At 43.3% G+C, this 13414-nt stretch overlaps 1 protein-coding gene across 4 annotated transcripts in view; it reads right to left on the bottom strand.

Annotated features, from left to right (window-relative positions):
• Tnik (TRAF2 and NCK interacting kinase) overlaps positions 1–13414 on the bottom strand; it is a 416591-nt gene that overhangs the window by 314331 nt on the left and 88846 nt on the right. For all 4 annotated transcript variants that reach the window (XM_031376481.1, XM_031376482.1, XM_031376484.1 and 1 more), the window contains exon 2: positions 3913–3978. In XM_031376481.1, coding sequence (XP_031232341.1) covers positions 3913–3978 — 66 coding nt within the window. The remainder of the gene's footprint in view (positions 1–3912; positions 3979–13414) is intronic.

Here is a 13414-nt window from a genome sequence, read left to right as displayed (position 1 = left end):
AAGCCAAAATAAATTCTTTCCTCTGGAAGTAGCTTTTGATCATAGTATTTTATTATATCAAGAAAAAGAGTAACTAATACACTCTATTTTACTAAAATGTGTCCAGAGGCCATTAACTTTCCAACAGGTGACATGCTGATAAATCCCCAAACGTTTAGTAAAATGGCATGTGCCTTTGTGCTGGTTTGGTTTTGTTTTTGTTTTGGGGGGGAGTTGTTTTAGAATGTTGAATGTTATTTGTTCTTTTTGCCTATCCCTTATCACATGTAACTCAGTCCTTATTATTATTATTATTATTATTATTATCATCATCATCATCATCATCATCATCATCATCATCATCATCATCATCATTATTATTATTACTTTAACTATAAAAACCAGTGCTTTATATATGGGCTTTGCCAATGTACAGAATGTTAAGATTCCTGGTCTCAGCACCACAGAATCTATCAAGAAGACCTACCCTCACGTTTGTGATTCCTTATTATGTATTTAGACATTTTTTATTTTGTCATACAGAGTTTTGTAAAGCCACATTCCTGCAAGTATATAATGTACTTTAAGCATATTCCCCTTCATAACACACTAACCTCCCTGTCAGTTATTTTGTGATTATTTTTTCACTTTATATGTATATTTGCCTACGTGTATGTCTGTGCATCCTGTGCATGCCTGGTACTCTCAGAGGCCAGAAGAGGGTGTCGAGTCCCCCCAAACTGTAGTTACAGTTGGGAGCCACCATGTGGGTGCTGAGAAGCAAACCTGGGTCCTCTGGAAGAGCAGCCAGTGCTCTTAAACACGGAGTCATCTCTCCATTCCCCCTCGGTGTGTTTTAGATTTGGAAATATAGACACAGGGACACACTGTTCTCATTAAAAAGTCCTAGTGAAAAATATATTTTAAATTGTTAACCTATCCCATCTAGTAGATAAATTTAAAAATAAAAATAAATCAAATAAGTACTTCATTCCCGGGACCAAACTGTTAAAGATAAATCTTCTGAAGAATATGTGACCACAGCCTAGGCTGGTGGGTAAGACTGGAGGTAATTTTGAAAAGCCATTTATTGGCTTTTATATAAAATATTTCCATTTCTAAGCTAGATGCGACTGTCTCTGATATAGATGCAGCTCAGGAATACTTTTTAAGGCTATACGCACTTTTTATTTATCATATGTTCTTAAAAGCTGTTTGAAAATAAAATTATACTATGACTCCCATAGGAGAGATAAATATGTATATAAAATAAAGTATATAAAATAAAGGTTATTCAGCTACTCATAATATCATATATTACTTTCTGAAGCTCAGGATCACCAACAGGTAAGTTCACAGAAGAAACTGAATGATAACAATTAATAGGTTTAATATTTAATGTAGAGAAAACATTTGTTATACAATTGTATGTAGAAAAATTCCTTCCCAAAGCTAAAAAATTTCTATGTATCCCTATGGTATTTTAGCAATGTGGCTATTGCACAGAAATTATAAAGGCAGGGCATAAAAAAAAAAATCAGTCCCCAACTTTCTTCGCTTAAGGTTCTCATTCTGTAAGCCCAGATTTTGATACTGTGTTTTAATCCGGTTAGGATTCAGGCCGCAGCAGAACTGTCTTGGTCCTGAGGAAACACAGCAGTCGCTCTGTTCATGAGGAATACCACCTACCATTACCCAGGGGCATAGAACACTAATGCAGAACGGAGCGGGAAGCCACCATTCTTAAATCAGCTCAGGTCCCCACTGCGCCGTCCAACTATGTTCTCACTGACCTCAAGTTTGAGAAACTGTGACAGCCACAAAATAGCAAATAGCACTGTGAAAGAGACCATATCTCTTAGCCCCCAAATCACATGTCCCAACCATGACCTTTCTCTGCCATCTCCCCCTTTTTATAAAAGGCACCAAGCATTGTAACCTAAAGAGAAATGGGTCCATTTAAGATCACAGTATGAACTACCCATCTGCTGGAGACCTTCCCTCATTTAGAAAGGTGTGAGACTCATTGAAAATTGTTGGCATTTTTAATTTTTTTTTAATGCAATATCATGGAATTAGAGATAATTCTGGATTTTCCACAAAAAAAAATCATGTTTATAATTGAATGCTGAATTCATTATTTTATTTATTGTGACAAAATATTAAGGGGAGAGGGCAACTTAAGGAAAGACAGATTTCTTTTGGCTCATAGTCTGAAGACTATAGTCCATCAAGGCAGAGAAGGTACTGCAGTAGGAACGTGAGGTAGCTGGCCATACTACATCCCCAGTCACGGGCAAAGCATGAGGAATGCTGGTCCTCAGCTCATGTCTCCTGTTCATTCTGTCCAGGGCCCTAACAAATGGGACAGTGCTAGACAATTTGAGGTAGGCTTCCTACCTCAGTTAACCTAATCTAGACACACCCTCACAGACATGCTCAGAAGTCTGCCTCCCAGGTGATCCTAGATCCTGCCACGTTGACGTCAACCACATTCCGTTGTTCTATCCTCTTGCAGGGTTGTACGGTTGTACCTGTTGGATTAGTTGATGAAGCTTTTAAGCGTCTCTGAAATGTCTACTGTACAGTGGGATGCACCCTTCAAGGCTATCCTGAAACCAACAGTGCCCTGCTATTGCTGCACCACTTTGACAAGAAGTCAGGAGTCGTTTTATTTTTTTCTGCCTAGAATAGAGCTCACTTCATTAGCCATGTTACATCGCAAGTTCAATCCAATTTCTCACGCTGCAATAACACAATCATCTAACCTAATTATCTTCATTGCAAGTATTTAAAAGTACTTTCTGAGAGAGATTTCTCTCTGTGTCGGGCAGGATGAACTCCAAGCGAACGGCTATGGAGTCTTCGTTTTGTCTATTCCTGAGGGCTTGACACTTTAGAAAGCGGTTGCTGCTGACAAGGAAGAAATTGTCCCTCACCCATGTGGCCACCGAAAAGTGACTTCCTCGTCACTAAGCGCCTCCATGAGTAGCCAGATGCTCACATACCTTCAGCATACCTGCACTCTTGACATTCTGCAGAGTGGAGAGTATTGAAGCCTGTGTGACTTCTACAATGTTCCGAATAAATCAAAGGGAGTTTAGGGATCAAAGAAGGAATTTAAAAAACAAAAAGAGGACAATAAGAGATCATTTGTCCTTGAAGTTCCATTCCATACCACCACCACTTAGGAAAGTGACGGCTGTTCCCTGGTCATAATTCACAGGATATGTCGAGCTTGTTTGGAAGGATTCTTAACATTTTGTTTACCAAAAGGCCCCAAAGTCTATTCCCAAAACAGTTCATCTATATGTCTTTTAATTCATCAAAAGAGGAATCAACCTGTAACATTTTTTAAAAATTAGAGCATTTATTAGGGGAAAAAATCCTTTTAAACATTTCTTTTTTTGGATTTGTAGGCAAAATTAATAAAAAGACAGGAAGCTCAATCCCACTTCAAGCTACCTTCTCACCTTTTCCCAACTTCTGGGCTTAATTATGGCCCTGCGTCTCTGCTTGTGAGCAAGTGAGTTTTCTCCTAACACCATGAAGAAACTCATTTGACTTATGCCCAAGGCGAACACCAAATTCATGTCTGCAGCCCTGGTTGTCTAATCGATTAAATTTCTAAAGTAAATGGCATCCTTTGCAGCTTTGGAAACTGGCTTGGCGGTGCTTAAAGTAAAGGCATGTATGCACTTAGCAAGTTTAAGAAAAGCAACATCTGACGAATCAGAACACTCGGATGGATGGGGCCGGCGAACACCAAGCCAGTGCAACCACAGATCCAAAAGGGAGGAGAATGAGCTAGCTGTTGCATGACTTCACCTGATACCCGTTGGGATGGGGCATTTAGGAGTGTTGACAGCATTGCTGGTTAGCATTCAGAAACCGGCGCCACACACAAAGCCATGCTCAGTTTAACGTCCTTACCTTATAAACTTGACCGTAAGTGCCATTTCCGACAAGTTCCACCAACTCAAAGATCCCTGCAGGGTCCTGAAGAGAAACCAACAATCAAAAATTAATCCACCACACCAGGCCCTATCATCGTCAAAAGCAAATATTTACTTTTAAATAAGCCATTTAATTATTTGAATTTGAAGGGAGGGCATCTTTTAAATGTAACTACTAAATGGTATTTTTTTAAAAGTTTATTTAAACCACAGCTATGAAATTACTCAAATGAACTTTGTCATTATTTTATACTTTTATAACAAGTTTAAATCAAATACAAAACGTAATTGTTTTCCATTAAAACAATAAGAGGAATGATTTGTGAGATGACTCCATGTGTAGGGCCCTTGCTATGAATGCAAGCAGACCCATGCTCCATCCATAGGACCCACTTTAAAAAGCTGGGCATGGCAAAGCATGTCTAAACCCCAGCATGATTAGCTGGAGACAGGAAAGCTTATTGCTTCCTAGGTTCAGTGACAGAAACGAACTCTGTTTCAAACCTAGCGTGGTCAGGGACTTAGGGAGACAGCTGACATCAACAGTTGGCCTCTGCATGAGCGCACACATCCACACGAACCATACCTACATTCACATGTGTGCACATCCACGCACAAACAATAAAAAAAGAATTGACATTTTTCTCCTCATGGAACCAAGGTGTTCTTGCAGCACTACTGAGCTAACAAGAAAGGCACCAATCATCTAGAGGGAATTCTAACTTTTTAAACTATTTCTCTTGACATATCTGAGCCACTTACTGGAGTGAATGCTGGGAGGAAAACAAGATGTGCTGGCTAGTTTGTTTGTTAACTTGACACAAGCAAGAGTCATCTGAGAAGAAGAAACCTCAGTTGAGAAAATGCCTCCATCAGACTGGCATAGAGGCAAGTCTATGGGTTCTTCTCTTGACCCACAATTGATGTAGGAGGCACAGGTTATTGGTAATGCCACCGCTGGACTGGTGGTCCTGCGTTAGAAAAACAGCCAGCTTAGTAAGCTATGGAGAGCAAGCCAGTAAGCAGCTTTTCTCCAGGGCTCCTGCTCTTTTCTCCAGCTCTGATTTCCCTCAATGGTGGGCTGTGACCAGGACATGAAAGCCAAAGTTACTTGCGGTCATGGGGTTCCACGGTAACAGTAACATAACTGTGTGTTCCTGCAGTGGAAGCCAATCTTCCTTGTGGAACTCGACAGTCCCCACGAGAAAAGAGGATCATGGAGTCTACCTCCCTGAATCTTTTGTCTTGGTTTCATCTCCCACTTCTGTAATATTCCCCCTAAAAAAAAAAAATATGCTTTTCCAATACTTACAGGGTCAAGGCAGGATTTGGAATTCAGCCCAAGAGAGGAGTTATGAAAGTTCATGGCTACCAACAGGTCTCTATCAACCCTCAAAATCAAGTCAGTGCCACAGGCTCAGGGACGGTCCCCAGGGCCACTGCTATGCTTGCTGCTGAGCCGCCATCTCAGGACAAACAGTGTTGGGGTAAATGAGCACAGGCCAGAAACTTCAAGTCTGAGGCACAAACTGTCTTTTACCCTGATTCCTAAGCCCAAGACTTTGCTTCTTTAAAGAAATAAACATACCAGAAAGCGGACCGGGGTGATTCATGCCAGAAAGCTGGAGGACATGAGTATCCCCCAGGAAAAGATTCAACCAGCATTAGGTGTCCTCTGTGCACACACACACGTCCATGTACGCACACGTGTATACATACACATGTGTACACATACACACGTATACACATATACACACAAATAAATAAATATTAATACACATATAAATAGGTGTAAATTTTATTATAAAAGAATAACCAAAGAATCCCCAGTATAACCATGCACAGAGGCTGTGCAGGCAAGATCAGGGAATGGCATGACCCTGTGAGGAAAGCTGAGCTTCTTCTAGGCAAGGACAGGGAAGGGAGAAAGACATACTTAGCGGAACTAATTACTACCCCGTCACTATAAGAGCACAAAACTGCCAGGTCTAATGATTTCTCAAGAAAACCCAGACATTTTTTTTTAAAGGTGTGATCTAATTTTTAAGTGTTAGCCATTTAATTTAACTAAAAAAAAAAAAAATGTTGAGAGGTGATTTTAAAAAGCTATCCTGAGAGTAGAGCCTACCTCTAATGGATACCTAACCTACGTTATGGCTGGTGGGCTGGCAGGCGGGAGGGGAGCAGCCCAGGCATTCGATCAGATGATCAGACATACCCAGACCAAAGGCACCTTTAACTTGAGCACTATCCTTAGGAGGACCTGAAGGCCCAGGCTAGTGCCTGGGCCTGTAAAATTACAATTGATTCTTATCCTGTGGTGCCCTATGAAAAGTTGACAACCTATTACTACCTATCATAACCGCTTTTGGTTATTGACAAGGTCTCATATAGCCAAGACTGGACTCTAACTTACTATGCAATCCTGTAAAAGGTGACCTCTCACCTTGCTCCTCCAAGTGCTGGGATTACAGATCTATGCCACCACGCTCAGGTTATGTGTGCTGGGGTTAGAAGCCAGGGCTTTCCATTGTGCTAAGAAAGTGTAGAAAGTGAGGACATAACTGCTCCAAGAAATAGTGGAAGGGAAGATTTTTTTTATTATAGATATGAGGGAAATATAATATTGTAGATATGAAGGAGGGATGCCCAAGGCATCTGGAAAAGTCCGAAGCAGGGAGAGAGAATAGAACCATGAACATGGCCAGCATGAGACAGGGAGGGCAAGAGAAAGAAGACCAAGAGAGGAGGATCAAAGAAAACCAAAATGGCAGGGTTCTATAGGAAGGAGAAACTGGGGGAAGGGAAGCTCATGAGCTGAAGACGTTCAGAGTAGGGAGCTGTGGAGAGCCGCAGCTGCCACCCTATACATATATATTGAACACCTGGTCTCTGGCCAGAGCAGAGAACATTGAGATAAACAAGCCTTAGTTAGAAAAGCTGTGTGCCTCTAGTTTATGATACAAGCGGACATGATTTCTCGTAGCCTATTATGCTTTGCCACGTAGCCGATGATGATTGGGACCAGAGAAAATATTTAACCCACAAGGGCTCGGGGCTAGAAGAGTATTGAGTAAGTATGTAGTATAGTAAGTAAGAGAGAATAAGATTTAAAAGTAAGTATGTAAAACTGGGGCTGGTAATGAGATAAGAGAAAAGATGTAGATATAGAAGTAAGATGTAAAGACAGATGTAAGATGTAGAATTAAGAATAAGTATGTAACTAATAAGATGTAAGTAGTAATGAGTAAGATGTAAAAGGAAGATATAGAAAAATATAAAAGAAGCTAGCTAGCTAGAGAAGAAGTAAAAATGAAGGTTCCTAACTAAACTACATGGAGAAGGGCTTGGTGTTTGCCTCCTTATTTCCGCTGGACGAGTAAGACAACCGACAGGGAGCAGGACAAGAAGAGCTGAGAAGAGCTAAGTGTAGTGGTAATATTGAGAAGCCCCTGAAGCCAGCATGAGCTTTCCTATGCTAGCCAACACCACAGACAGCCGTTTGTCCAGAGTTTCTTCTGAACCTGCCAGAGTATTTTGTGGATTGGAACCACATCCCCAGCCTGAGTGACCACTTTTATCCTGAGGAGTGCTACACCACAGTACTACTGAAGTGGAAGGGGCCTTGGAACCACCATGCTAATTGACAGTCATGAAGAAGGACAGGTAGAGTTCTTGAAAATGAGTCTACGCTAAATCAGACCCCTTCCCTCAAGACTGGTAAACAGTCTCTCAAAGACTCTAAAGAGAAAGCTGAGGCGATGGCTCAGCAGGTGAAAGTGCTTGTCATGCAACTGTGAGGACCAGCATTGGGATCCCAGCAGCCATGAAAAATGCCAGGCTAGTGTTGTGGCCCACTTGGAATCCTAACACTGGGAGGATCATGGGAAATCCCCAGTGAAAGCTGACTAGCTTCACTTGCCGAACTGGGGAACTCTGTGGTCAAGCAATAGATTCTGACTCAAGGCAAGTATCCTAAGGAATTACCCTCTGAACCAAGCAATGGCCTCGCTGGTGAGTCCAGCGGTGCCCACATGCAAAGGACAATCCCAGCTAGACTGGATGACAGTCTACAGCCCTCGCTTCCACCCTCATCAAAGCTCAGGACAGAGCACAGACGTCTTTGCTGAACTCTGCTGCTTCTTCCCCGCTGCCGTGCTGGACTTGACCTGAGGAGAGGACCTGGAGTACACAGAGGCTGGCAAAGACCAGAGTGCAGTCTCTAGTTGTCTGCCTATGCACGGGAAAGCCTCTCTCAGTTGGGTAAGGCTTTCCAGGTGCGGCCTGTTTGTGGCGGAGCGACCACACCCATGCAATTAACCCCTCACCTAGGTTCTGTGTGGGAGCGCAATAAATTCATTGGTTTCCCAGTGAACTTTGCGCACAGAATCATGTCTTGGTTCATCATTGGGATCTTAGGGCTGGGATTACATCATCCCCAGGGAAGGAATTTTTGTTAGTTTGTTTTGTTGGGGGAGGCTTTGCCGTTGTTAGTTTTCAAGACAAGGTTTCCCTGACTGTCCTGGAACTTGCTCTGTAGACCAGGCTGCCCTCAAACTCAGAGCTACGTGTTTTAACAACGTGGGTAATCAGTAAGATACTCAACGCCAACCTCTGGCTTCTGCATACCTAGGCATATATGTGTATGTGCCCACATACATGCCAACACACATGTACTCACGTTTAGAACAAACCCAGAAACAGGGAAGTCTGGTTACTGAGGAAAACCTGGAGTATGCATTAACTACTCCGACAGAATCAAAAAAGGAAAGACAGAAACAAACTCACAAAAGATAAACAAAGAAAAGATGAGATGCCAGATTCCAGTCATGCCCACCCGGTCTGTACAAGTACAAAATGGAGAGGAGGAAGCCATCAAGGGACCCACCACTCACAGCGAAGACACAGCCAAGGCTACCCGGGAGCCCTCAAGAGAAAATTGTATTTGTTAAACTCCTAAACCATCTAGACCAAGATTAGAAAGAAACTAAGAAAAGAGGGGGAAAAGCAGGCCATAAATGATAGCAGCTGCTATTTGTTTCGAAGCTGTGTTTCCTGGTAGTTTGTTTGCTCAGTGATGTTTCTGCAACATGTTTGGAAAGGAGGTTTTTTTGGTTTTGGGGGATTTTTTTGGTTTTATTTTTTTTTTGTCCTATAAAACATTTGCTTGAAATATTTCAACTAGAAAATACATGTGAACAAAAGAAAGAGGAGTCCAGGCATGCTAACTCAGAATTATAACCCTAGCACTCAGGACATCGAGGAACGGACATTTGACATCAGTCTGGACCACAGAGTAGGCTAGGAAAAGGATAAAAAGGAGAAGAGAAAGGAGGTAGGAAGGAGAGGAAGTGACAGAAGCAGGATGGTGACTGCGGGCTGCTCAAGAAGTCTGGGAGTCAGTCAAAGGTGTGAGGAGGATGGGATGCTGAATCTCCCCACATCCCTCTTAGTGGTGAGACCAATGGCTAGTTCCTGAGAGGATCTGCACAGCCAACTTCGGAGGCCCTTCCCTTTCCCTGAACCATCCACTGATGGACATATGACTCAGCCAATCAGTGCCAAGTAGGCTCCCTACAGCTGACTTCAGAGGCCCTTCCCTTTCCCTGAACCATCCACTGATGGACATATGACTCAGCCAATCAGTGCCAAGTAGGCTCCCTACAGTTCCTATGGCTGAAGGAGGGAAAAGCCTTCCCCTGGACACATCCAAAGGGCTCAGAAGCAAAGGTCAAAGAACGAAGGAATCTCATTGGGGATTGGCCTTGAGGAGGCAACCACACGGAGAAGAATCTGGTGAGTCAAAAAATACATACACTCAGAATCTCATATGAGTATCCATAGAGCCAACTTATTACAGAGTGTCTTGGAATCCATATCTCCAGGAGGTGATGGAGGAAGGATCAGACCAACAATGCAGTCGAACTAGAACTTCCTCAGATCCCTCAAAAGCTTTCCCCCCGTTTTTCCAAACACCAGAGTTCTAGGGCTGGCACAGCAGGGACAGGACTAAAGAGCTAGGTATATTCCTGTGGCACAGCGTAAATGGGGCAAGTATCTAGCGCTTGCCAGCACTCTGGCAGGGAACAGCAAATAACTTCTTCCAAGGATGGGCCAGGCATTCAATGCTTGTGGTTCGTGGCCTCTCCAGTCCTGTCTTGCTCCTCCCTTAGAAGCCATTTACATGGCTGACCACCAGTGTTAGGGGTAACAGTCACCATCCATTACAGCATCCAATCCTCTCACAGGCTCTGCCCCTGGCTCTCTCTCCAGCTCCTCACTTAGTTCACTACATGCTAATGCTAATGGCCTGACCTGCACGTGTCTGCTTACCCACCCACTCCACTCCCAGGCGGTAGACTCCACCTCCTCTCCCTGGGACTCCACTTCTGTCCCTGCTTGCTTCTTTCAACCTGAACACTGCACTTGTTCTTCTTAAATAAATTATTTCTCATCATGACAGGGCCAATGTGCTTCACGCTGAAGCCAAAAGCCCTGCTGCTGTCAGATCCAGCTTGTCACAAGTCCCACGTCTTGTCATTCTTCGCTATTAGCACCTGGAGCCTCAGTCATGGCTACTACATCCCCAGGACACCACGCTGGGTTCTGTTCCCAGCTATAGAGAGCAATGCCTGTTTGCCATCCCTCTGGTCATTCCATAGCAAATAAGTCTGTCTCTGGAAGCCCACACTGCCTCCTCTGGGAAGCCTTCCATGATGCACTGCCTCCCCCCCCCCCCCCCCCCCCCCCCCCCCCCCCCCCCCCGCTGCACCTGCAGACCCCACAGACCTCAGTGGAACCTCTTCTCAGGGCTGCTTCACCTAGACATTTCTCTCCTCTGATTGATTACAAATGCTCCTCATGTGGAGAGGCACTATAATATGTGCCTAGCACTTGATACCACCCCATCTATAACTCCTAGCTATAACTGCTGAGTGAGGTCGGTGCTCTGTGCCCAATCTTCTACCACTGGTGTAGAAAAAAAATTGGGGGGAAAAATAAAAGAAACAGGTAAAATGATCAGAATGTAGAACCAAACACCTAGCAATCATAATTTAACCTCCATCTCAACGAGCTGTTACAGTCTGTGCTATTGCCACCTCCCAGCCCTGTTAGACCAATCCCAAACACATAAAGCTGTCACATATGTAAGTCCCTATAGTAGTATTCCCAGCCCTGAGGACATCTGTGAAGACTCCCGGTGCATCAGGATGTCAAGGTGTGCTATGTGTAAGGCCATAAAGAGGAAACACTGTCCCTAATAATCATGTTACAAAGGCAGACTGGCAGACGGGCAGGAGCTGGCTTAACTTTCCCTTCCCATGTTTGTTTAGCTGCTCTTAAAGCCAGGATGGGCAGTGTGGAAGAAAGCTAAGCCCTCTAAGGAGGAGAAAGCAAATCACTGACATTTACAAAGTCACAATCCCTATTGCCTACAACACGCCTTTATTCAGATCTTAACCTTTACTGGAAAGCACAGAAGAGAATTTAATTCCAAGCTAGAGTAGTTTACATTATTTCATAATAAAATATAACTACATATCAAAAGGCGGGCCATTCCCTGGAAGAGAATGCTACTTTTCAGCGAGTGCTGCTAAAGGCAATTTGATTAGTCGTTGTAATAAAAAATTTCAGTAATAGGTAACATTTCATGACCACTTATGTGCCGAAGACTGTTCTCAGCGTCTTCTACAAGTGGCGATAGTTAATTCTCACAACTCTGACAAGTGGACGGTGCCCTTGGTTGTTGTTTTGTGGTTACGGGGAATGGAATCTAGGGCTGCACATGCTCTAGGCAAACTCATTGGACTATAACTTCAGTCTTCACTTTTAAGTTTTATTTTGATGTTGTCTTGTTTGTTTGTTTGTTTGTTTTAAGACTTGGTCTCATATATATATATGTGGCTAATATCAAACTCAGTATGGAGCCAAAGAGGACCTTGAAATTCTGATCCTCCTGACTCCACCTATCATTATAGTCAAATTCCCCCATTACATTTACAAGGAGCCAGAGACAGGATCCAAGGTTTTGTGCAGGCTAGTAAGCTCTCTACCAACCAAGTTGTGGCCCCAGGCCCTACTTTTTGGGACTAAGAGGGCTAGGCTGACCTCGAACTTGAACTTAACCAGCAGTGCAGGCCTTTTAGCCTCTCCACACTAGCTGGGATCACATACTTTACCACCAGACTTGCATTGCTATTGCTACCTTTCATTGTCTTCAGATGAGGACACTGAGACACAGCCATGAATTAAAATTCTTAGCCTGTAATTTAGTACCTATTCTCTTTCTGGCTTTGGCAAGATTCAAAACTACCCCGAGCCTCCATCTCTTCATTTTAAAATGAGGAGTTAATTCCCTCTCTCCTGGATTGCCTTAAGGATTGTGGAAGGTTCTAGATCAGCTCAGTATCTGATATGTACTCATATTTAATAAACATCCAGTGCCCTTCATTCTCTTCCCTGTTTCCTACTTCGAAATGAATTCAGATAGTAAATGAGGAATGTGCCACAGGAAAATCCAGTCAGTCTTTTATAGATTTCTAGCTATAAAAGCCCATAAAACTTAGCAAAGCCAAGCAAAGGAAAGCTACTGCTTCTCAATCCATAACATCACCAGGGGCTTGGCAAACAGGGTTAGCTATTTATGGATAAGTGAATGTCTCCTTGTAAATGTGAGGCGATTGAAAGGACTCATTAAGGCTTCCCGGCTCCTGGGTCATTGGTAAAAATTCTCTCTTCCGTCAGCTGATGAAGTATAGGTAGCACTGCTACCTTAGGCTGGATTCTGCAGCAAGGTAAAGCGATGTGAGGTCTAGGAATTGATATTCCCAGTCTCTGTGTTAGACTCTCATTCTCCCAGGTCCGTAAATGATGAAAGATGTATTGGAATACAAAGTAAATCTCAGAAGTTGGAACAAGCACTCTTGGGTCTCTATTGTGGATGCGCTTCCTCAGTACGGTAAGAGGTGTTACATACCCTTGTCTTCATCATCCTATTTGGGGATGATGAAGACAGCAGAAGGGTCAGAAGGGATCCTGCGCAAGGGGCCAATTCCATCAGGCTGTCCAACCTGTGGCTTGTGGGTCACACAAATCCCCAGATGCCTACAAACATGTCCGAGCACACTTGCAGACCATAATGTGATATCAACAGGTTAGATACCCGTTCCTTACAAACCTAAAACAGATTCTTTCTTGGAACTCCTAGGCCTTTGGCAGGGTGAATGGACCCCAAAAGACCTCGATGGTTGATACAGCTCCTAAAACATGTCTACTCCCAGATTACCCAATGACATCTGCCAGACAACTGTGCTTATTGTAAACTTACTGGCCTGAAAAAAAGACCAAAATGTTATTTCTCTTAGAGCCATATTTAGCAGCTGTTTTGTTGGGTTTCAGCCCTAACTGACAAGCATATGCTTACCAAAGCAAAACAGAATGAGGCAAACAGGAGCAGGAGAGCACTCCGCATTTATCTT

Source organism: Mastomys coucha, unplaced genomic scaffold (assembly GCF_008632895.1).
Source record: "Mastomys coucha isolate ucsf_1 unplaced genomic scaffold, UCSF_Mcou_1 pScaffold17, whole genome shotgun sequence".
NCBI lineage: Eukaryota > Metazoa > Chordata > Mammalia > Rodentia > Muridae > Mastomys > Mastomys coucha.
The sequence above is the reverse complement of the archived record's forward strand: the minus strand, read 5'-3'. Positions and strand labels throughout refer to the sequence as shown.